At 39.2% G+C, this 26,259-nt stretch overlaps 1 protein-coding gene across 2 annotated transcripts in view; it reads right to left on the reverse strand.

Moving 5' to 3' along the window:
• Positions 1-26,259, reverse strand: part of pappaa (pregnancy-associated plasma protein A, pappalysin 1a) — a 99,955-nt gene that overhangs the window by 59,686 nt on the left and 14,010 nt on the right. For both annotated transcript variants that reach the window (XM_063478446.1, XM_063478445.1), the window contains exons 3-10: positions 23,662-23,807; positions 23,035-23,328; positions 22,503-22,695; positions 22,143-22,264; positions 10,956-11,457; positions 2,969-3,097; positions 2,513-2,604; positions 176-372 (exon numbers count right to left, since the gene is read on the reverse strand). In XM_063478446.1, coding sequence (XP_063334516.1) covers positions 176-372; positions 2,513-2,604; positions 2,969-3,097; positions 10,956-11,457; positions 22,143-22,264; positions 22,503-22,695; positions 23,035-23,328; positions 23,662-23,807 — 1,675 coding nt within the window. The remainder of the gene's footprint in view (positions 1-175; positions 373-2,512; positions 2,605-2,968; positions 3,098-10,955; positions 11,458-22,142; positions 22,265-22,502; positions 22,696-23,034; positions 23,329-23,661; positions 23,808-26,259) is intronic.

The raw sequence follows: 26,259 nt of genomic DNA on the forward strand, positions 1-26,259 counted from the left end.
AGAATCATAGATTCAAAGACCTCTTTTTTATGATTGATTGCATGATACAATATTTATAATCTTAATATATTTAAAATATATGTTAATCTCTGGTGTGACAAATGAAGTTAAGCAATTTTGTTAAATGATGGTAACTTTAACTGGTATTGGTAGGAGAAGACAGGTCTGGCCTTACCTTAGTCACAGCGGGATATCCAGCAGCAACTTCACCAGAACAATAGGGCTTTTCTTCATGGGAAACTTCAATAGAGGAAGCCCACTGGTCCAGGAAACCACTGGGGGTATAGAGGCCACAGTCTCTCACACCTGTCTCTCGCTCAAAATCCTCGCATACCCCATCACCGTCATAGTAGTAGCACATGCTTGGCTCCTCTGCATTTGAAAACACAACACACTTCAAATAAGTTATCTGTACGATAAAAATAACTTCTTAAACAGAAGGACTGAGTGCATCAAAGATATCAGTGTGGTTCATCTTAAACATATCTCTCACTGCCACCCATCTCTCTCGTTGAGCATGTCCTCATTTGGAATGAGTAGAGAAAGGGGATCAGATAAAGGCAAGAGATGAATGTAAGGGATAAAAGGAGTAAGAATCAAATTATAAGGCGTATATAGATGTATAAGTTGCGATGTGATGATTTTTAAGGGCAGAAGGGGAAAAAATATTAAGAAAGAATAAAAGAGAAAGAGAGCAAAGATGAGAAATGAGAGCAAAACAGACAAGCACAGAAAGTGGAGGGGGTGGTGTGGGGCAAGGTCAATGGGTAAAGTAAGATACAGCAGTATTTTTTCCAGACATCCCACCCGGAGTTTGGGGCTGGAACTGAAAGCTTATGGAGTGGAGGAGAGGGGAACTGAGCAGGGAGGTTTGCCTGGGCCTCACTGGTCTCAACTCTCAGCTAAAGCAGCGTCAGCCGGTGGGGTTCCAGTTGGGGGGAAAGGCGGCACTCTGTGCCAAGTTGGCCAGGGCCTTCTCCTCGAAATTCCACCCATCTACAGCACAGCCAAAAGCTCAAGTCAGTTCTGTGCTCTGGCAATGGTAAAACGAGGGGCTACTGAGGGGGCATATAGAATAAGTCTCCTGCCACTCACTCAGCAGGAACAGAGGCGAGGAAGAAGGGGAGCAGTAAGACTGAGACAAGAGGAAGTTCAAACAGTGATTGTGAATGGTAGAGGAATAATAGGTAGAATGTGAGCTAAAGAGACAAGGAATAGAATGAAAAAAAGGTCAGAAGGGGTGTGCTTTAGTATTAGAGTTTGATAGAAATTAAATTTAGTTAGATTAGATTAAAAAAAAGATTGTGACTGGATGCCTTTTAGATTTTTTTTAAATTATTATTCTGATTGTCATTGTGGGCACAAACAGACAAAGAAAAGAGTGAAATCTGACTTAAAATCCATGATTTTAAGGATAGCACGTATATCTGGATGTGGACAGTATCTCAACTGGATTGTAACAGCAGGTGGGTTTGTATGCAAAGAACTTGTGATTGTCATCAGTTCCAGATTTAAACTGGCTGAATCATGATAGCCTATTAAAGCTCCTCCAGACTGTAACATCCTAGACCTGTTGTATACTTACTGTCAATTCTCCATCCAACTCACTGACAAGCAGGCACTCGCTTGCACATACAGACAGATGGACAGAAGGTCCCTTCATTATAGTCTCAGATTTCTGTGTAAAACTTCAGCAGTGTTGAACACACACAAACATACACACACTTGCAAGCATCCCAGAGCACTGCAGTTGGTGGAAAAACAGCACAGCCAGTTCAGTCATCCAGCAATCTGACAGGGATTAAGTGGCCACTTCACAGAGGGTTACACATGTGTATCCATGTACTGTACATACACAGAATCACAAGAGTGGAAGAAATATGATTATCAGCTACTGGGACCCAGAACAAAAAGTCATTCATTTATTTATAAAATTAAAAAAACTAATTATAAAAGGAGATGTCTCTCTTTCAACTATGTTAAAAAAAAGACCCAACATTTCTCTATTTAAAAGTAATGATTTCCAGGTTTTTTTTCTTTATACAAGAGGTTGGAGTGATTATGATATCTCCTGGTGTTTTATTTGTTTGGAATAGGCATCGAGTACTTGAAGTACACCCAGACGATGTGTCAAATCCTTTCATTCACAAAGTGAGTCTCGTTTAAATGTCTGCAGTCTCTTTTTATTGTGAAATAATGAGGCATGGGAATCCGAACAGATAATAATAATGTGGAAAAAATTTTAAAAGCGTTAATACTTTACTAGAAATCCCACCTTTATAAAATTGTGTGTGTTTATGTCCCATTTGGCAATTAAAACAAGTTTATTTGTGATTACTAATGAAACAGTTCATTGTTTTTTTGTTTTGTTTTGTTTTTTAACTTTTCTTGCACAAGGAATTATTTCAAGACTATTAAATGGTTATGCATACGCTGCTATATCATCCTGTCATACTGAACTCAGAGCTATGGACAGAGCATCAGATAGCAGTAGAGCATTTTCAAGACTTACCAACACAGTTGAAGAATGGCTCTTTCTTGCACTGACTAGAACAGCCATCCCCATTCATAGAGTTCATATCGTCACATTCCTCTCCTTTGGAACTAAAAGAGCAGGAGACAAGTGCTTAGAATACATATATATATATATATATATATATATATACAGGGCTGCACATAAGTAGTCCACCGGTGCGCATTTGCTGTCAAAATAAAAGACGCACACCAGATAAGAAGTTGGAACGCGCGTTTGCGTACATAAGATGTTCTGGAGGAGGACAGACATTTGTTCAGAACTCTTAAAGATGTCGAAGAAGCAAGATCCGTAAGCAATTACTTTGGTGTTCCTCCACTGCAAAAGAAGTGCGTATTCCCGGAAATTCTGAGAAATTCCGAGAAGTTCTGAACAAATGTCTGTCCTCCTCCAGAACATACATATATATATGTATATATACGTGGTGCCTGTTACCTTTTGATGCGACCATCACCACAATAGGGTGCCCCAAGTTGATGCACCAAAGGTGGAGATGGCTCACTCTCACTTTGACTGGAGATTGTTTGGACCTGGTAAGTATACGTAACATGTGGTATCACATCCCTGCACAAAGAGTGAGAAAAAACACAGTAAGTTCATATGTCTGGACAATACAAAGAAATGCCACATGCAAAGAAAGTAAAAGTAAAAGACTGCATACGAAAAACCTTCATCAGACCAGGTCAGTGGAGATCAAGTTGTTAGAATTGTTGCTAAGTTAACTGGTGAGTTTGTGTGTCTCTTTATTCAACTAGTAAACTTCTAAGTTTGTACTTTCACATATCTGTCTTTCCGATCGACTGATACGTCTGCTTTTACCCACTTCGGGTCCAGCTTTGTTGTGTTTCCTTATCACAGCGATTCAAGGAACCATTGTGACGAAATACGGGAGAAATAATGGAGGCTTACTCACTTTGATTGTCTAAGTCACCATAATGGTTTTTTGAGGCACCATGATAAGGATTTCTGAAACAAAAAAGTCTGAAAGGAAAATATATAAATAAGAAAATCAAAGCCATAAACAAAAAAATAATCAAAGCTATGAATGAGAAACCAAAACCACTAGACAAGCAATTAATCCCAGGGAAAGAAAACAAGTAAATAATAAAAATGTAAGTGAGGGTGTTTTTTGGAAGTCAGTATTGCAAAATGTTTATTTATTCTCTCTGGTTTGTTTGCCTTTACGTTGTACCTCTATCATAATCAGATTGCCTCTTCTAACTACTGGCCCCTGTAATCAGTGGGATTACTTTCTTTAAAAACTGAGGCAAGTGTGTTATTTTATGACTCATTACAATTTAACTTTATCAAAAAAAACTGGACAAAGAACAAGAGTAAAAATAAGTAAAGGCAACGAAAGAAAGTTCTGGAAACATGCAATAAAAACAAAATAATTGAATCACAAAAGCACCTTCATTTACATCTGTATTGTTTAAGTTTTTTTTCCTGTTTTGATACTTTTTTTGGTTTCTCATTTCTAGTTTTTGTTTGCATTTGTTATGGTATGGCTTCTCAATCATCATTCTCCTGTTAGGCTTTCATGGTTTTGGGGGGCGGATTGTGATCATGGCATAAGATTTGGGAACTTTAATGTAACTCTTTGGCAAATTTTGTCTATATTCATATATTCAGAGTATTAGAATATTTTGATTTTGAGTCCATTATTTTTTAAACAGTATAAATACCATCTTTCTTTCAATAAAATATGTACATGCAACCACAGTCATGAGAAAGACTGCTGACAGCTGTCCAGATGATAATCATCCATACCCTCCATGAGGTGGGTAAACCACATTTAAGGTCCTTTCTGAAAAGACTGGCTGTTCATAGAGTTTACTCACAGAGTAGATCGGATGTTTCGAAGCATGTTAATGGAAAGTTGACTGGAAGGGAATGTGTGGTAGGAAAAGGTGCACAAGCAACACGGATGACTGTAGCCTTGAGAGGATTGTCAAAAAAAGTCAATTGAAGAACTTGTGAGACGTTCACAAAGAGAAGATTCAAGAAAGGAGCTACAAGTGTTATACTGTAGCTAACCGAGACAATGTTAGAAACGTCTTACCTGGAGAAAAACTTCTGGACTGTTGCTCAGTTTGTAGAAATATTTAATACAGAGAATGTGCTAAATGTGCTACACAGTGATGGTGTTCAAAACAACATGTGTTTAGTCCTTAACGAGACACGCAGATGTGTTAAAAATTAACACATGATGTGTTATTTCTAAAACATCTGTCTTGAGCGTGCGAGCTGGATTGTCCAGCCAACTCCCCTGACCTGAACCCCATAGAGAATGTATGGGATGCTGTCGAGTGGAAGATGAGAAACACCTGACATAAAAATACAGACAACGTGAAGGTCGCAATCAAAGCAACCTGGGCTTCAATAACTCCTCAGCAGGGCCACAGGCTGATTGCCTCAATCCCACACTGCGCTGAAATTACTTAAAAATATGCAATTATTTGTGTGAAAGGAGCCACAGACTTATTGAGTATATAAATGAACGTACCTTACAAACGCTGGACATTTCTGTATTGTATCTTTTGATTGATCTTAGGAAATATCCTTATTATTTAAGATGCTGGATTTCTGATTTGCAGGTGTTATAAAAAACATCACTTTACATTTAAAGAATACAACTTTTCAATATATCTTTTTAAGATGTTGTAGTACAATCCAACAGCGCAACAGTTAATATGTAGTAGCGCATGTTGATGTCTTTCAGTTCTTAAAGTAAAGGGAATGCTTGAATGCTGTATGCATGCAGCCTTTTTTAGGTATATCAGTTAAAAATGGCATCTACGAACGGGATTAAGTAGAACCAATAGTTTAGCCATGGATTATTTCACATGAACCATAAATATGCCTATTACAGAAAGCACCTTGCATACAGCCCATAGAATTACATAGCAATGAGAGACGCATACACACAGGCTTTAATTAAAACACGCACAGGCATATCACACTATTCCCAAAGCTGCCATATATTCCAGAGTGTGAATGTAACGCATCAGGAGGATCAAGCACTAAACATTCCCTGGTACCGCAAAGATTTACACTTAAGAGTCAGATCATACTAAAGAAGGCTTTGAATGAGGTTCAGGAAAGCCTTTTCCTTTTCTGAGCACTTTATTTTTATTTACTACTGAATGAGAACATGTAAATGTTTTCAATTTATGCTTAGGGTAAAACATGTAATCTGCATAATTTTGTTGTTTCTTCACTTTTCCATGTTTGTTCATGGCATTCCCAACAGAAAGACCTAGACCAAGTATAAGTTCGTCGTGAAGTACGAAATATAAAAAGTGACAAGCCTAAAGATCAAGTAACAAAATGAATTCTCTTACAGCAAAGTCCGTGCCTGAGATTAGTTATTTATGTTGGCTTTATTATTATCAACATAGAACGTTTGGCCTGACAGACTCTCATCTGCACAACAGTATGCCCTGTTCTGCAATGTTGGTTCATACTGGTGCAACTCTAGGTTACACTCAAACATGTCCCTTCTAATTGAATTAGTTTAGCCTCTGGAAAAGTCAAGCTCTGGGAGACTTTATCTTTGAGCAAAGCAAACATGCAGAATAGACGGAAAGAAGAGAGAAACAGATGCCGCTTTGAAAGGAGGCACACAACTTTCCCTTTTGTGGATGGGCAGGTATTTGGGCCGCTCGGTTTCCGGCAATCCAGTGCACTGAAAAGCACTAGCACTTACTGATTGGGCCACAATGGGAGGCCTGCTCATGCAAGAACAAGCAGAAAGGATGATTTTAATGACTGGATCTAATGAGGTAATCTAGTTCTCATTAGGCTGATGGTCAGTCCTTCTAGCTTTTCACCGTCATCTCACAAATACAACTAAAAACAGTGCTGTAGTTTTCAATACATGGCTGTTTGAACAAACATGCTGTTTGATTTAGGGACTAAAATCAAGATAAAAACAGCGCTACATGCTTATTTCTCTGACAGACAATTTTCACACATGAACTCAGGTAAATTTCTCAGAATAGGTCACACAACTGTCTTACATGCAGGGAGTGAGGTAAGATAAATAAATTCCCCAGATTGTTACCACCAACATTCTTACCTGGGTGCCATAGACTGTGTACTATCAGGTTAAAAACCATCTCATGATTCGACTATATCAGGCATTTGGGTTCTCGCATGCACGATGATGTGATTGCTGGGAAAAGCGTGTAAAAAATGGCTCATGACTCCGGAGAATCATGTTCTTCTTTCAGTAGCAAAGTTGGAGCGGTGGTTTACAGCCACGCTGGGATTAAAAGGCTTAGAAAGGAAGCTGAGGTGAGTGACTAAGCCAAAGACTGTGGTTATGTCCGGCGCCTAGGTCTATATAGGCAAAGAACTGCAAACTTGTTACCCGTGTCAATACTGTAGCAGTCAATTGCAAAAATTTATTTAAGCGTGCCCCACGACTTTCTTATTTAAAAAGCAATAAACAGATTATCAGCTCATGTCAACTGAGCCATATATCATCCTCAGTTATTTTCTGAGAAAACACCAAGAGATCAGATCCCCCCGTGTCATACATCACAGTCAGCTTGGGGCACAAAGGCAGTTTCCTCAGGATCTGCAAGACTCCATCGTGGGGTCCTTTGTCCTTTCACACATTATTTTTTTCTCCTCTTGTCACTGATATAATGATACAACACAGCTTCTGGGAAGCGGGTGAAATAGCTGCGATATTTAATCTACTGATTTGTGTTCACGGTTATTAATTTTCCCATTTTCTTGTTTAATCAATTAATGTGAAGTTTAATCAATGAATTTGCGTTCACTGACAAAGTAGCCAGACTTTCTTCTCATCGTGTTTTTTTGTGGGGTTTTTTGTTTGTTTGGGTTTTTTTTTTTACTGATCTTGAGCATGGGTTTCGGAAAGTCTTTCAAAAATTTTGTTTGGACACTGAATGCTTTCTTACTGAATTATTTTTTGTCCAATCCATGTGCCTGACCATTTTCAGAGCCACTTAACACTGAACTTTGAATGATTCGGGCATAAAAAAGGCACCAGTTTAAATGTGGTCATATGTTAGTAAAGCCACTGGTAGCAGAGAAGAATGAACAAATAGCATAGAGATTTTTAATTTGTTTGTTTGTTTGTTTGTTTGTTTGCTACCTCAAAAGCACATAGTGATGTTGTGGACGAATTTATAACAGCCACACCTATAGGTTTCAAACAATTTAGTATCAGAATTCCTATCCAGTATTCATAAAAACACACTTATCTGTAACTAATTATAGCTATGTAAAATATCTGCTTTATAACTCATAGCTCAAAGGACCTTACTACAGTCACTGTCAACGTGTCACATGATAAGATTTCATCATTAGTGCTTTTTTGTTCTTCTCAAAACCCCAGAATAAATTTTTTTTCATATTGGCTCTCTTGTGAAGTCTTGAACAAAGCCCTGTAAAATGCATTTCAAAGGTATTCGAACTACACAGAGCCATGAGTTAACATACGTGAAGGCTACTAACAGCAAGAAGATTGCTGGTGTGTGCCTGTGCTCGTCTGTGTGTTCCAGCCTTTACTGATATGTGGACACTTATGTGCAGATGCATTTCCATTCTGTAGCTCCTTGTTGTTCTTGGCGGAAAGACTCCAGATGAGAAAAACAGATAAATATAAGGAAGTTGAGAAAAAAAAAAAACCTTAATTTGAACCTGCAAGATCACCAAACAAAGCCTTACTTTTTAGGACTATTAATTATACACCCACACTAACCTGTGCTATATGTATAGAGCTAAAATAAATTATTCAAACAGGACAGGAAATCATTTTTATGGCAATCGTATGCCTTTTTAGAAGTCCTCTGGGTTGCGCGGGTCTGTAGTTTCTATTTCCTTTTGCATAAACAGCTGCATTTGCCTGATGAAAAATCAGGCAAATAAACTAAACAAGGACAGAGAAATGTCCTGGCTCTTCCTGAACCTTTAACCCTTAGCTGATTAATGATTTCTGCCAGTTACAAGCCCTACTCTTTACCAGATTAAAAACAACTAAAAACACATCTTTTTAGAATTGCATTTTGTTAACTTTTGTCTGTTTTTGTTTTATACCTTGTGAAGCACTTTGTGATCTTTTATCTAGAAATGTGCTATATAAACAAAATTTTACTTTACTTTACTTACTTACTTTACCAGATTACTAACGGTTTGCTATGGATTATGTTTTTTATGTTTGTAATGAAGAGGCGACCGAAGAGAGTAAAGTAATAATCGCTGTAGCTGCTGTCGAAGGATTTCAGACTAATCAGTGATTTTTACTTCTTGTTATGAGAAAAAGTAATCCCCTAACTCTATTAACAAAATAAATTAATTAGTGTTGACAATAAAGTGATATAGAAACATTGCCTACTTTTTCAAATAGCTGTGTGAACTGAGTGTGAACATTAGATTGACTTAAAGGAAAGAACTGCTGTTCCCCCCATTTGACCAGAACTACATATAAAGTCCTCGGTTTAAGATCTAACTTGCTTTCAGAATTAGCCAAAAAGAGTGCCACACAATAGTTAAACAAGCAAATCTAGACTTCAGTAGCTAAAGGGATAAATGTGGCAGATAATATGCAGAACTGTACAGAACCAGAGTTAAATTGCAAAGGGGGCAGTAGCAGCACTGCCACTGGACGACCTCCTTTGAGGAGGAGTCGAACCATCTTCTGCTACCTTCTTTCCTTACACTTGCTTGACCTCCTAATACTGTCCCTCTTTGCCCTCCAATCATGGCCATAATTTACCCCTCAAGTAGTCCTAACTCCCACTTTGCATCTCGTTACTTTGACCAAACAATCCATCATACATGGGTTGATACTTAGGAGGTATGTTCTCTGGCATCTCCTTTGCTCAGTTTGCCTCAACTAATCTGAAGGCCAGTAAGCCTGAAAGTGGAAGGTCAATCATCCGTGTCTGTCAAACCCACTGAAACATACTGCAAGACGATGCAACTGTCTGTGTGGTCAAGAAAAGCATTTCAGCAAATCGACTCAGGTAGTCAAACGGAGCACTTTACGCTAGATTTGTGGCGGACAAAAACATCTGGGTGACCTTCACAATGTCAGAGGCTATGTTTGTTTTGTTATGCTTCGTGACGAGCCAATGGGCCTGCATCAGTATTCCGAACGACGTGTCTAATTTAATGTTTATGCCCTGATCAGTAAAAGAAAGTGAAAACATTATGCCCCTTCATTCTGCATTTTGGAGGTTGTACAGTATGTTTTTATTTTGTTTGTTTTGTTCCACAGTGTTTCTAAATAAATGTGTCCTAAAAGACACACTGTTCTTCTTCAGTTGGATGAGCTACAGACTTTTATGGCTAGAACACACATACTTACTTGCTAGATCTTCGCTGACCATTTAACAGAAACAAGATCGCACATGCTCTCACAACAGAAAACAGACAGCCATCGCAACTGACCACCACCACTGGAATGCAACCACAGCTAGTGAAATACACCACAGCAGTAAAACTACCTACAGTACATCAATAATAACTGAAGTGTGCCAAAACCTCAAAATAAATACATTCCTACTGTAGGCAACCTTCCACGGATACTCACACTATACCGGGAAGTTATGTACAGGCACTTTATGGAAGTTAGATATCATCACTGCATCCTGCATAACGTGTGTGCTCACTGTTTTGCCTCTTATCAAGCACTATCCTTCTCATGGGAACCAGACTGACAGCATGATAGTGGGATGGCACAACACACAGCTCTGCCATGTATAGCAACATGTTTTTTTTCCTGTGTCAGCACATTCCATAAAAGCAAAGCATTAAATTCTCACCACAGTGTGCAGATAATACCTTCAACAGGCCATCTATTTGCCCTTTCATGGAATATGGGGGGGGAGGAAACAAATGTGGGCAATAACTGACCTATGACTTATAGGAAACAAATGTTGGGCAACAGATTTGAAACTGCAGAACAAGAGGCGGCTTGCTTATGTTCCTGGGGGCATTAAAAAGGATATCTGGTATTACGAGAACATATCTAAGTGAATAGTTTCCACAGATAAAAAAAAACAAAACACTTTTTACTGGCATGCCCTGAAAAAACTCCTAATTACATCACACTAAAGAAGGAAAGTATACAGTGACTGCTCAGCAAGTCTCCATTTTTTCTCTTAAACAACCGTTTGCAGAAATATTTTTCATGCCGCTGCAAACTTATTGTACGAGCGGTTTGTTTTGCATTGTTTTGTTTGTCTTTCTGCCCACCTGCCAGCAAGCTTGCACAAACCATATGACAAGCTGAAATACATAAAACTTGGTGGACTATGAACAGGCCAAGTCAGAAATATTTCACTCAGAAATGTTTGTGTGATGCTGACAGTCTTTGAGTGGCGATTTACGTGGAGGTCTGGGCACTCATAGAAAAATATTCACCTACCAGGTCACTCACCTATCTGTATATCGGTGGGTAGGTTCATTCAGCAGCAGACCGTTGGGGGCATGTGTGAAGGGTGGCTGACGCAACAGGCGGTAGCGTAAAGGCTGGCAATGGTTGCAGAGTTTATAGTTTGGCTTGGATGTCAAAAGAGTGGCGTCGATCTCCAGATGCTGCTCCATAGTGTAGAACTGTACCCCATACACCTCTTCCTCAATGTCCAGCTTCATAGTGAGCGGGGTATCACAGAAAACATTGCTGGGACCCAGTGAAATGTTGTTTCCACTGACGGCCAGCAGCAAGATGTTATGGATCGCAGGCAGCGCCGTTTCCTCGCGGCTAAGAAATGTAACCCACACAGTCAAGGAGTCAGGTACCAGTGGGTATGCGAACTCTAGCTGAAGCATGCAGCCCTGTGAAGGGCACTCTGGCAGGCCAACGATGTCTTGCTCGGTTGCTGAATGAGGGCTCCAGGTACGCACACTTGGTTCACAAGCCTGCTCCACATCAGGAGGGCCTATGGGATGACATTACAAAGCAGTCACACACACACACACATACGTAGGCAACACAAAACCTTTAAATAATTCACAAGCTTATGTTGACCATTTTATATACAGCTATGGGTGATTATTAAACACTCGTGCAGACACATAATGATGAATTCAAATACACTATTGTACAGAACTATTTTAAGATAACCGAACAGGTAAATTTAAACTAAATATTAAAAAAGATCGCTGACAGATTTATTTTTTTTAATTGCATCAACAATCTTTTTGGTGTATCTGCAGTTCTTGCAACATCAAGGTTGAGGTGAAACTGAGAGTTCATTGTGAGTCCATCTGCAGAGGAAAGGCAGAGCTGAGGTGTGTACCTTCTGAGAGGGGCCCTGTGCAGGGTTCTCACTTCAGCGCAGTCATTACAACCTCTAACAGTCACACTCCAGCCATATTTGGAGTCCACACACAGCTAACTTGGATTATCCCAAGTGACGTACACTAACATTCATCAAGCACTTTTAGAAGCCAGCAAGCGGCAGACACTATGTTCTCCCTCAATTTCCTTTTGTGCATTTCCAAGCTGGCAACCAAAGAAGCCATTTGCTAACCTCATTTCTGGGCACCATGCAAAATTCCAGTGTTTAATCAAGTGAAGACTGAATATGGTTTCCAAGCCACATTATCTCAACACATTTATTATTGTACTGTAAGTGTGTGTGTGTGGCCAGTGTGGAGGTGAATTAAAGAAAAGAGAAAGAGAGTAAGAAATAGAGAAGAGAGGGAGAAAAGCAGGAGGCTGGAAGAGAATGAACTAAGGTACTCCAAGAGGTTGGCTTTGCTCGGCTCATGTAATCCCGGCTTTCTGGGTAAATTTTCATTGAGTTTGCAAGGAAAGGAGCTGTAGCCACTGAAAATATTTTGTAATGTCAGCTGTTATGGTGGGCCCCACTCCTGCTCTGGCACAGGAATTATGTGGTTGAAGATTTAAGAGGAGAAAGAGTAGAGGTGCCATTGTGTAACCCAAGGCAGTGTAAACTGTTTTTTTGTTTTGTTTTGTTTTTAAAGTTGATTGGCAGCACCCTTGTTTGTTTTGGGGTTTTAAAAATAAATTTAATGTAGCTTTATATGCAAATGACATTTCCACTTTCAAATTTTACACATTCCAAGAAATTGGTGCCATTTGGATTCTTGTAACAAGGTTTTGTTTTGGGTAAAATGGGTTAGTGCTTGTTATTTTTTGTTTTTGCTGCAGTTTTTGTTCCCCTTCTGTTAAAAATTTGAATTTGTCACATCCCTTTTTACAACCCCAACTCTGAAAAAAGGAATGGGATGCTATGTAAAATGTAAATAATTTGCAAGAAAATTTGTGTAAAAAAATTTGTGTTATTCACAGTAGTACATACAAAACATATCAAATGTTTAGACAGAAAAATACCACCACCCCTCATTTTGAATTTAACGGCAGCAGCACATCGCAAATAAGTAGAGACAGTGTTTACCACCATTTCTTTTATTTAACAGGAGTGCATAAACATGTGGGAGCTGGGGAGACTTTTAGGAGACAAATGTTGTTCTTGGCTGTTCTTGTCTCAGTCCTGGGTCATTTTTTATCATATTTTGTTTGGTGATGCATTGGTTTAGCATTGTCTTGCTGAAAGGCCTTCTCTGAAGAAGTCGTGATCTGAATGACAACATATTTTACGAAACCTCTATATACCTTTCAGCACTGATGGGGCCTATCCATATGTCCAAAGTCACTAAATACAAGCTCATACCTTCAGAGATGGTGGCTTTTGAACTGAGCAGTGGTAACAAGCGAGATGGTCTCTCAACTCTTCAGTCAAATTTCAATTTGTTTGACCACAAAACAATTTTCCACTTTGACCCAGAGAAGAAAGTAGCATTTCTGGATCATGTTCACACATGGCGTCTTCTTTGCATCATAGTGCTTTAATCCCAGTTCCAGTTAGCACAGCAAACTGTGTTCACAGATAAGGATTTCTTGAACTGTTCCTGAGCGATTCTGTGATTTCAATGATAGAATCATGTCTGTTTTTTAATGCAGTCCTGCTTAAGAGCCACCAGGCCTGGGGGCATCCAATATTTGATTTCTAGTCTTGTCCAAAGACGTACTAAGATTTCTCCAGATTATCAAGTTTTTATTATGAGATTATGTACTCTAGATGATGAGATATCCATAGACCTCACAGTTTAAATTGAGGATTATTATTTTGAAATTGTCATATAATTTGTAACTGCAGTTTTTGTGCAGATTAGTGAACCTCTGCTCATCTTCACCTCTAAGAAGCTCTGGCATTCTAACATGCTCTTTTTATACCCAATAATGTCACTGAGGTGTTGCCAATTAACCTAATTTGCTGCAAAATGTTCCTCCAGCTGTTTCTTTTTAGCGCCACTCCAAAAGTTGATTCTGTTCATCTGGACGTAGCGTTTTGTGGGAGAAACGTTTCGTCACTCATCCAAGTGACTTCTTCAGTCTCAGCTGACTGCAGGTTTCCCCAATCTTATAAAAAGTACATTTGCATAATGACTGAAACCAGTCCACTGAAGGAACAATGGGCTGGGAGGTCAGTTCCTTAATCTTAATTATGCAAATTCTCATGACCATTGATCAACAACCACTGACCAAAACCCACTGATCAAAGACCACTGATCAATGGCCATGAGTACCATTCACAGAGAGTTGGGGAATGGCTGCAATCACAGCATTGTAAGATGGCGAGAGATGTACCCTTAGGCCCCGTCCTCGATTCAGAGATACCGTAAACCTACACATACAGATCAGTATCTAAGGTTTGACTCTCATCATCCACTGGAGCACAAACTGGGTGTCATCAGGACGCTACAACACAGAGTGAACACCATCCCCACAGACACAGCGGCCAGGGAGGCAGAAGAACAGCACATCAAGAAGGCCCTGAGTAAATGTGGTTATCCCAGCTGGACTTTTGTCAAAGCTGGAAAGACACCTAAAGAAAGCTCCAGCCGATCCAGGAGAGAAGGACAACCGCTGCCCAGGCGAAAACCTGTAGTGATCCCGTACGTGTCAGGAGTATCGGAACAGTTGAGATGCATTTTTTCTAAACACCGGGTCTCTGTGGCTTTTAAACCCCAAAACACGCTGCGCCAAAAATTGGTCCACCCCAAGGATCGGGTCCCCCGACACAAACAGAGTAACATAGTGTACGCTGTTAAGTGCCAGGAGGATTGCCAGGATTTATACATCGGGGAAACCAAACAACCTCTGGCGAAGCGGATGGCACAACACAGAAGAGCTACCTCATCAGGCCAGGACTCTGCAGTCCATTTACACCTACAGGCCAGTGGACACTCTTTCAAGGATGAGGATGTACACATCCTGGACAGGGAGGAACGCTGGTTTGAGCGCGGAGTCAAGGAGGCCATTTACGTGAAAAGGGAAAGACCATCTCTGAATCGAGGAGGGGGCCTAAGGGTACATCTCTCGCCATCTTACAGTGCTGTGATTGCAGCCATTCCCCAACTCTCTGTGAATGGTACTCATGGACATTGATCAGTGTTCTTTGATCAGTGGGTTTTGGTCAGTGGTTGTTGATCAATGGTCATGAGAATTTGCATAATTAAGATTAAGGAACTGACCTCCCAGCCCATTATTCCTTCAGTGGGCTGGTTTCAGTCATTATGCAAATGTATTGTTTATAAGATTGGGGAAACCTGCAGTCAGCTGAGACTGAAGAAGTCACTTGGATGAGTGACGAAACGTTTCTCCCACAAAACGCTACGTCCAGATGAACAGAATCAACTTTTGGAGATTTACTTTCCTGGATGATTGAGAATGCATCAAGACCTTTTTAGTGCCACTTACTTTTCCAGTCTTTTGTTACCCCATCATCAAATTAAAAATGAGCTAATATTTTTCATGAAACAGTAAAATGTCTTAGTTTATCTCAGTGGATGTGTTTTGTATTTTATATAGTGTAAAATGTGAGATTTGAAAATTGCTGCATTCTGTTTTTATTTACATTTTACACAGCATCCCAGCTTCTTGGGATTTGGGGTGATGGAAGTTCCCTGATTGTTCTCATTAAGAAATGACTCATGAAGTAGCATACTTTTCGGTTGAAATGCAAGGCCTTCCCTGAAAAAGACATCTGGATGTGAGCATATGCTGCTCTAAAAGCTGTTTACTGTGTGCAGAACTGATGAACTGATGATTATAACTCTGGCATAGGTATGAATGTCTGTTGTCTCTCTGTGTAACCCCTCTGGCAGAACCTTGTCTTTGACCCAATGGCAGCCAAATATTTTTCAGTAAAAGTTGAGCTAGGTTAAACTTTTTTTTTTTTTGCTGGACAACCCTGCATTTTTCCTCCATTTGTGTTACTCCAATACTTCTTTTTTTGTTGTTGTCTGGTTGACATGAGGACAGATTTATATTTATACCAAATATATTTTTTGTTTCTTTCTGCTAATCAAGCAAATCCTTCGTTTGGAGGTTGATGCTTAATTTTAAGAGTTTTACACTCTTTTTGCCACATTTAAACTTCATTTAATAACTGTCTGTTAAATGCATCCTAAAGGCTCCTCGTCAACAAAAATGGAATTCCTGACTCGGCAATGACACTGGCCAGTTAAGCAAAGCGAAAACTGCTGCTAAAACATTTTGCTCTTTTCAAGTCAGGACAATTAATTCTTGCTGTAATCGGTGAAGTACAACTCTAGGATAGATGTTGGTTACAATCATACCGATCCAGAAAAAGTCCATAGAGCTGGATGAATAAACAGACAGGGATATGTCCGGGCATGCACACTTTATGCTTTCTAAGAAGTGTCTGGCTCTGGCTTTCACTATCGATGACTCACTGTCACACTGCTACACACTTCCTCACTTAGAAGGCAGACATCAACCCCCCCTCCAATCCTTTTGCCCTGACACATACAAACAGAGAGACACTTTGCAGACACACAGACTCACTTATACAGGCAATGGGCACTCTTGTCTTGAAAATATATATCAAATCAGGTAGCATTTACAAGCCTTTTTTTTTTTGTTACATTTTTTAAACAAATGTCATTTTGGTGCACAGTGAAGGAGCTAACTACTATAACTCAAATAGTTATACCATAAGAAAATGTTACAAAATTTACAAGGGACTTTATGCTCTCTGTACACTAAAGTCACTGTAAATTTGGGGTGAATGTGTTAGAATTAAATAGATTTTTTTAGCTGAAGCAACAAATGTGTCCTTTGATTGTGACAAAATGACCAATGCGCTGTGTTTGATCTTGGCAGGATGGATGACAATAATCTCATTCTTTGATATATTGTTTTGTGCTCTGTAGGGTCAATTTGACAGCAGTAATGAAAGACAACAAGTGATAAATTACATGTGGAGAAGCTATCAAAGTGTCAAGAAAGACTACCAATATCATCAACTCTGTTCACTTCATTCCTCTCTTTTAATTCCCAATGAATCCATCCATTTATCAAACCATCCAATTCAGATTCACTTATTCCATCCAACAGTTTTCTTCCGTTTATCTAAATCAGGGTTGTTGGAGGGGCTGGAGACTCTCCCAGGTGCCATAAGGCGGGATAAGGGGTCCTGGACAGGCCGCCAGTCTGTCACAGGGTTAACACAAAGAGACAGACAACCATTCATGCTCTCATTCACACCTAAAATTTAGCATCTCAAATTAACCTAATGAGCGTGTATATAGAGTGTGGGAGGAAGCCAAAGTACCCAGAGAGACACCAAACGGGCACAGGGAGATCATGCAAACTCCATGACGAAAGGCCCGACACTTGGCCGGTGGACTCAGGCCCAGGACCTTCTTGCTGTGAGGTGGCAGTGCTAATTACCATTCTGCTTGCTGTTTTTCTTTGTTTGTTTGTTTGTTGTTGTATTGTTGTTTGAGCCTGATGCAAAATAGCAGTCTATGCTTATACTGTCAGGCAGACAAATCTTTAAAAACTCTTTTAGTGAGGTGTCTGCAATCTCTGATTTTTTACAGATGCTTGCTGTTTAGTTTAAAGGATTGAATCCATAGATATTTAGAGAAAATAATGTTTGTGCTACAGATTGCAAGTGAAACACTGCAAAGTAAAGCAAAATACAGTTGTCAAACATACACATCCTGGACCTTTTTGCTTGCATCGTGCACCACTGTTTTCAATCAGTCCTCCTTCACTCATGTCACCAACCACATGCAATTCTCTTAACTATCTTGGGTGGTTTCGATCCCACCCAATCTCTCTTACCCACTCCTGGAATCCATATCCATGTGTTTTTGCCTTTTTTTTTTTTTCCCCCATTATTGCTTTTTTACTTCAGCCAAATTTCTCCAGGGCTTAGAGTAGTAAAGATTTATGAGAAGCATTCTGGCTCACCCTGGCCATGCTAGTGTTTCCCAGTCAAGTAGTATAAGGAGAAAGACATTGAAGAACAGGTGCCATGTATGTTTGCATTCACGTCAATGCGCCCATCTTCCAAAACAGGAATTTTTGCCAGTAATCTAACTATAATAATCTTAAAGCAAGTAATTTAATGTCTAGCATTCTAATGAGAGAACGTGACTACTGATCACATTTGCAACATTATAGAGGGACAGCAGCTGCACTATTCTGTGTATCCAGTGAGAAGCTGGCCCGAGCAGAGTTAAGAGAGAACCAAACAAAGACCCTTTCCAAGAGGGAAAATACAGTTTAAACACACATCATATTAGACAAGCCCAGACTTGCCTCTGGTTCACACACTATAACCAGTGTAAAGGCAAGGTTCAGCAGCTGCTGTTCAGCATCCACACATACTGACACATGATTCAGAATTTTAATCATCTTTGATTAGGATTCATTTCTAGTCTTGTGTTGTGGTTTGACTGTTACCGCAGGTATGACTTTATTATTTATATTTATTGTCACTGATGTGTACATGAATGTAAAAGTTGAATTTATTTATTTTTATATAAGAGTCTGCTGTATAAACACTCAGCAGGCGCTTTATAAGGTACACCCTATGCACCTAACAAAGGTACATGGGATGTACACATCCTATTGCTGCACCTGTTGGATTGACATCTGGTGACTGTGGAGGTCATTTCAGTACACTGAACTCCTTGTGATGTTCAAGAAACCAGTTTGACATGATTTGGTCTTTGTGACATTATGCACTGTCCTGTTGGAAGCAACCATCAGAGGATGGGTACACTGTGGTCATAAAGGGATGGATATGGTCAGCAACAATATTTAGGTGAACTGTGGGATTTAAAAAATTTGTGTCAAGAAAATATCTCCCAGACCATTACACCAACAGTAGCACCCTGAACTGGATGGATCTATGCTTTCATGTTGTTTATGCCAACATCCAAATATCACAGCAGAAATTCAAACTCATCAGACCAGGGGATGTTTTTTTCAATTTTCTGTTGTCCAATTTTGGTGAGCCTGTGCAAGCTATAGTAGATTCAGTTTCCCGTTCTTACCTGATAAGCACAGCACCTAGTGTGGTCTTCTGCTGCTGTAGCCCATCTGCTTCAAGGTTTGACATGTTATGCATTCCAGAGACGCTCTTCTGCATACCTTCTTTGTATTAAGTGGTTTTCTGAGGGGCTGTTGCCTTCCTATCCGCTCAAAGGACTTTGACCTCTGCCATTTTTGTTACTCTCTGGTTATTTTCATTTTTTCAGCTCATTCTGTGTAAACCCTAGAAGTTGCTGTGCAGGAAAATCCAAGTAGATCAGCAGTTTCTAAATTTCATTGACCTTTTTTTTTATGAAGGATTATATAATTTATGCATAGTTATTTCATGAATATGTGCATTCCTGTCATTTTGTAGGTTAGGAGTTAAGCTCATATTTAAATAACTCTGCTTAAATAAACTTTGGTTGTAAAATGTAAATCCTAGTAATTCTATATATTTGATCACATCATCATTTTTGTGAAATTGAATTTAAAATTGAATTTGAACAAATTCAGTATTAAACAGTGCTTATAGTGCTTCATATGAGAGATAAATAAACATATATTCAATTTAAACTAAAATAAAGCACAGTAGAGACAAGTATAGATCCAAAGAAAACCTGTCCAAAACAATCAAAACCTTGCCAGCGTCTTAAATTGTAAGGCCTAATAATGACTGGATAATAGATCTCGGTCACAGAAGCTGCAGGGTTGCCCGTCCCTGTTATGGATTCTGGGCTGGTTCTGCACAACCTTATTAGTAATTATGGTTTTTCCCAGTTGCTAAGGTCCTTTTTTTTGAAACCATCCCCTCTTTTCTGAAAACTGTAAACACAAAACCCAATTTTCAAACAACATTAACAAAACCTCTGACTCTACTGGCAAAAACCAAACAATCACATCAAAACAATTTTATCTGTGCCCAAAACCGCACAAAGTTTTCAGACGACAGAAAAGTCAAAATAATAACACTACAGAGCATTCCTTAAACACTACAGCAATAACAAAAAGAGAAAATTAAAAATTGAGACATTTTTTGTGAGTAAATTATAGGCATGTAAATCTCATACTATACGTTTCGGGCTGTCATTGTATGTACACAAACATGGTCATTCCCAATTGCCCAGTTTTCATCTGAAATTGTTGTTCTCGATCTCCCATTTCCTCCTTTGCGCCTCACATTGTTTCGATTTATTGTTGGTATCAACCATCAGCTCATTCTTGCTGGCTGCGCACTCTGTGCTGGCATTTGTTGGTTAACATCAGAAACAAGCTATTGTGTTTAAGAAGTGACATCTGTTTTGCAGTTGTGTTTAACATCTGCCTCCTGTAGTTAGGATTATACATCACAAGTGAATAACTGTTCGAAATGTGTTTTAGTGAGTGTGAATATGTTTAGAGATTTGCAATGAGAGCGAATGAGATCCTGCAAATTGCGCTTAACTAAGCGAAAACTAATTAAGCCAAACAGTCCAAATTGGTAAATGGACTGTGCTCACATAGCGCTTTTCTACTTTGAGCATTTAAAGCACTTTCTTGCTAGGATCATTCACCTATCCACACACACACACTTTTTTCTGTGCCCAACCACTTTTAACCAAATGTTCACACACTCACACTTTGATACATTGCAGGCAACTCGAGGTTCAGTATCTTGCCCAAGAGTGCTTTGACATCCAGACTAAAGGAGCCATGTTTTTATTCTATTCTGTTTTGTGTAGACAAGTTGGCAAAATATAACTTTCGAAGATAATGTCAATAACACTAAAAAACATTATTATTACTATTATTACTATAGTTATTTTTAGGGGTGCTATGATGAAATTTAGAGGTGCCTGAGCACCCATGAAAAGGTTTAAACCCCCTTGTGAGTGGGTCATTGCAACATCTTGATTTCTTTTCTTTTTCAGCCGTTCTGTAGTACATTTGCTGCAGCGTTCTTGCTCTTTGTTCTGTTGCATGACCCTGTTCCAGCCAAGCTTTAGCAATCAGACAGATTGCCTGACTCTAGAATACTTCATGGTCATGGTCAACTCAATAATTGCAAGGCCCCCAAGTCCTTTGGCTGAAAAAAAAAAATGGACAAATCATCTCCCTTACACCGCCATGCTTCACAGCTGGTGTAAGGTGTTTGTTCTGATATTCTATGTTTGTTTTTTATTAAACTTGTTGCTCTGCTTTATGGCCAAATGCCTCCACTTTGGTCTCATCTGCCCAATGGACATTGTGCCTAAGAGTCTTGCAGTTTACTCCGATGCAATTTTCCAAACCTACGCTGTGCTTCCATGTTCTTTTCGGAGAGAAGAGGCTTTCGCCTGTTCTTCCAACCAAGCCTTACTCGTTTGCTCTTTTTCTAATTGTGCTGTTGTGAGTTTTACGTTTAAGATGCTAACTGAGGTGTGTGGATGTACCTCTTGGGTTTTTTTGCAGTTTCTCTAATCATTACACTGTCTTCAACAAGCAGTTGATAAGGTGCACCTAACAAAGTGGTCGCTGAGTGTTTATATTATTTCAAATGTTTACTGCACTTTTAGCTGCACTTAGTTACATGCATGCATAATATCCAAAGTATGTTTGATGCTGCCACTGCCAGGACAACAGTGGGATCAGAGGTACACAGATGGGACAGCAACTATTTTTATATCTTAAATACTTCATCTCTACTGCCTTATTTATGTCCCAGTCCAATTGCTCTTCTTCCAATTCAGTACCAGGGCAAGACTAGAAAAGGGAAAGACAAGGCTCCTCTCAGTAGAGGGTTAGCGCTAACATGTGATCTTTGACCTTGGTTTTGGGCCTGAAACTGCATATGGGAATTGTGGTACCATACAGCACCATCCATTGGGAAACGACCTCCTTGATCCTTCCATGTTGTCCCACGGCCCAAGTGTTATGAATCCAGTGAGTCATTTGCATAGTTTAGGGTTGAGTCAGTCACCAAAGTTTTGTGCATGTTGGGGTACTCACTCACAAAAATTAAACAAACAAACAAGCAACAAAAAAGTTACCTCAAATTGTGTTATGGTACTGTAAACTGTGGATGTGGTGTGGTTTTTATATGAAAAATTGCTTTTAGAAGAAAGAGGTCAAAAAATCAAGAAAGTGACAGATGTCTGAATGACATCAAAGATGTGTTTCTTTGATGTAACAAAGATGTGTTACACTTCCACAGCAAAAGCCAGACTAGACTGGGAAAATTCAGTGTCAAAAAGAAGTCAAGTATAAAGTACTGTACTGTACCTTCAGCCTCTCGAGGGGACCAGTGACCAGATGGATCACATGGTCGTGGAGAAGAAGAGTTTGATGCATACTGTAGTAGGACTCTCCCTTCAGTGCATTTGTCACACACTGATCCCACTTCTCTAGGAAACCAACAGGCAGTACAGCAACCAACTTAGATACATACCAAATACACGTCATTTATACACAATAAACAAACACAAGAAGTGACAAGACAATTGTAACAATGTTAAGCTTATTAAGCCCTTTAGATTCAGACTGACTTTCAAGTATGTAACTGTGTAAACAAGATATTTAGTATTAAATTCCCATCACAATACATGGATGTATCAGAACTATAACCTATATAGTTCATCTCACCTGTCATAAAACTGTCCGGAAATTGGTGGAAACCATTCCAGGGTGATGGAATTATGATGCTGCTCAACCACCTGAGGAGCCATTGGCACCAGAGGAGGTTTGGAAGCAGGCTGCCAGGTCTGATAGATGAGGTCCAGGTAGCAGTGCATCCTAGCCACCTGGTTCATTGTGAAAGAGTCTGTACAAGCATCGTCTGCAGAAAAAAGAGGTAGTTAATCAGTGTGAGGATACAATTTGAGATTGATCATCGTCCAGGTCCATTTTCTATGAATAAAAGCTACTTTAACAAGCTACAAGATAATTTATGAGCATGTTCCCTTTAAATAACTTTTTAAAATTCTTTAGCACATTATGAGTGCCATGAAAGATTTGCTAATGCTGATATTCCCTAATACTTTTTCCACACACTATGCACACAGACTCAAAAAGTTCTCTGGGACAATTTCTATACATTAGCTGTGACACACAAAAAGGGTAACTATAAAGTTTTCCTCTGGTAAGTAGCTCAACACATGCAGAGGCCCAGTCTCACCTGCATAACTCATGTAATTGTTAAACGGTGTATGCGTGAAATGACGGATGCCACAAGTATCATTGCCTGGTTCGGGATCGCTGCAGCCTTTGTATTTGGAAGTGGGTTTGGTGTCTGCACACAAGTCCCCAGTCTCCATTGAGGGCTCAGTCTCCAAGCACGCATCATTGCATGATTCAGTCTCGGACACACCTCGAAACACATGGTAAAGGCCGAGGCTATGACCAATCTCATGGACCATTGTGTCAGTGTGACCAAATGTGCCGTAGAAGGAAGGATTCAGCACAATTCCACCTGGAAAAACACAGTGAAAGAAGTCACTCGTATACAAGATGGAAGCACTCAATCACACACGACACAAATGCCTTTTCCTAATGTAGTGTAAAGTAATTGTGGCACAGGGGTATGATTCAGACAATACATTATTCATGGGCCTCCTCAGCTTCATTATCACCTTCTTCCCTGTTAGAGCTGTGATGAAGACAGAAACTGCTTGGGGCTTGAACTGTAATTACTCCAAATCAACAATCTGGGCTGCCAAAGAAGTTGAAGATGATGTGTGCCTGTACTTATGTAACTGCATGTGAGTTTGCATGCATGCATTTATTTATGCGCTTTGTCTTTTACCCAAGTGTGTGAGGGCCTCTTTGTCCCAGGGCCATGTGGCAACCCCTGCCAGATCTTCATCAGAAGAATTGGCAAAGAAAACATTCAGGTGAGTTGAGCCATCCAACTGCAAAATCTCTTTGAGCTCTTTCATATCCAAATAGGCTCTGTGGAAAAAACCCCAAAACAACACAAAGACAGTATTTCACATTAAGTTAATGGCTTAACAATTAAGACAGTCATTTCCAGATTTCACCAAGTCCAAAACAAAAAAAAAAAACCAAAAGAAAAAAACACTGTTCCTAGCCAAAAGAGCTTATGCAGTGTCATCATTCACGAAACCAGAACTCAGATTTAGGTCCCTAATGAACTAAAATATTTATTTAATGTGCTGGCAGTTGCAAGGACCTTGAAACCAAAAGAATGAAGTTCCAAGAAGAATAAATGATCTCGTTGAAGCCAGCTAGTGTTTTAAACCATGTGTACAAATTAATAAGGACGTAATAAAATGCATCTTCTTCAGCTGGTTAGGGGTGAAGAATGTTTTCCTTCCTCCGTCCAAAATGAATGTTGACTACAAACTATCTGGCACTGCCAACAAGTACTTACATAACAATAAAATTATGTTTTACTTTCTTTCACCAGCGACTGTACACCAGGAGAGGGTTATGATGTTTTTAAATATAATTATATTATTATAATCACTGTAAATCAAGTTGCCATTAGTCTGATTTACACTAAACTAATTTCAGGCTTTAAGGCTCATTTACATTTTTGTGGTGGAAGGGAGAGTACAGACCATGTTGTTGACGTTATCATTTAGAAAGTACAATAAACCGTATAATAATCCCAAATGTGCAACTATTGACAGAGTTTGACTGGAACTACAGTGCATGCTAAGAGTCACAATGATGTTTTTATTTTTGTGTGCATGACAATGTTTTATGTTGAAGGACGAATCAAGTAATAGCCAGTTCTGAAACATGGTTCTGGCACCTTATAATTTCAACATACAAGCCACATATACTTTACTGCTGAAAGTCAAATTAGATACTTGATATTGCTTCAGTTCTTTGAGGTTTGTGGACATTTGTTTACTCACAGCTCTACTAAGATCCCGCCACAACATTTCTGTTGGGTTGAAGTCTAGACTTTGACTGGGTCTTTGCAACAGCTTCTTGAGATCATTGTCCCATAATTCCCAAATTCAGCCAAACTTGATCCTTCAGACAGATGACCTTAAAAGAGTTCATGACTGAGTTAATGGCTGCAAGGTCCTGTGACTGCAAAACAAGCCTAAATTATTACCCCTCCACCACCGTGCTTGACAATTGGTGCGAGGTGTTTGTGCTGATATGTTCTGTTTATTTTTTGTGGCACTTTGCCTAATGGCCAAAACATTTCCACTTTGGGTTCATCTGTCTTGTGGTTTGATGAAACTTGGCAAACTTAAGCTGTGCTATCTCATTCCTTTTGTAGAGAAGAGGTTGTGCCGACCCTTCCAACCAAGCCATACTTGTTAAGCCTTTCTATCAGGAACATTTTACAATGTTAACTGAGGCCTGTAGAGTCTGAGATGTAGCTCTTGTTTTCTTTTTTTTGTATTTTGGCTTGTTTGTGGGACTTCTTGACTCTTCCTGAGATGATTGTGATAGCCCAGGCCACCAGACCTCCAAAACTCCTGTTTTTATTATTTGATTAGTAGCAATTGGCTTCTACCCTTTTTAGTTCTTACAGAATCTTGTGGGTGTGCTTGGTTTTTCAAAAAAACTACTCTGAGTCCTGGGAAAACTTGTTTCCTTTTTTTTCACATGATTGCACTCCAAAGTTGTAAATACATGTATATTGTGATAAATATTTGAAATATGAATGCCTTTTTCTTTGAATGTCTATAAATACCAACATTTTTATACGATGCATGAAAAATTTTCACTCTAGCCTTTTGTATTAAGAAAAAATATTATAATTTATATGATGGATTCTTAGCATGCTCATAGAATGAAATAATGTTCTACAACAAGATGTTCTATTCACTGCATCATGAGTTTTCTACCAAGAATCTGAGACCAGTCTGACTCATTTATGTCAGCCTGACACTTGAATTAATTGTTTAGGTATTCCGATGACTCCCTTCTCAAGGCATAATGTTTTGTCTCAGGCTCTGTGAGCATTAACGGCAGTACAAATGAGTGCAATCACTCAACACAATGAGATATCTTTCCAGCAGTGAAACTGTCATTCATTTTATGAACACGTCAAGCACAGTTTTCTCTATGAGCCTGGCTGGTGGTCCTGGCAAACAGCATCAACAAGCTCAGTCATCTCTTGGAAGAGTCAGTAATTTGTTGCATATGCTGAAATGATAGTTTATTCTTTCCCTTTGGCTTAGGGAGACTTTTGAAATAGATATTCAGTGGATGTATAAACAAGAGTTTATCAGAAACAAAACAAGACCCAAGTCATACTATGGCAAATTAGATCTGTAGATGTTTTGACCCATTTTGTGTGACCCTTTTGCCTGCCTTTTATTTTGAGCTCACATTTTGCATGTCCTCATAAGATTAAGTGAACTGAGGCTAAACCTGACTCTCCTCCAGTAAATAAAAATAATTTGATTTC

The sequence above is a fragment of the Pelmatolapia mariae genome, linkage group LG7 (assembly GCF_036321145.2).
Source record: "Pelmatolapia mariae isolate MD_Pm_ZW linkage group LG7, Pm_UMD_F_2, whole genome shotgun sequence".
Lineage (NCBI taxonomy): Eukaryota > Metazoa > Chordata > Actinopteri > Cichliformes > Cichlidae > Pelmatolapia > Pelmatolapia mariae.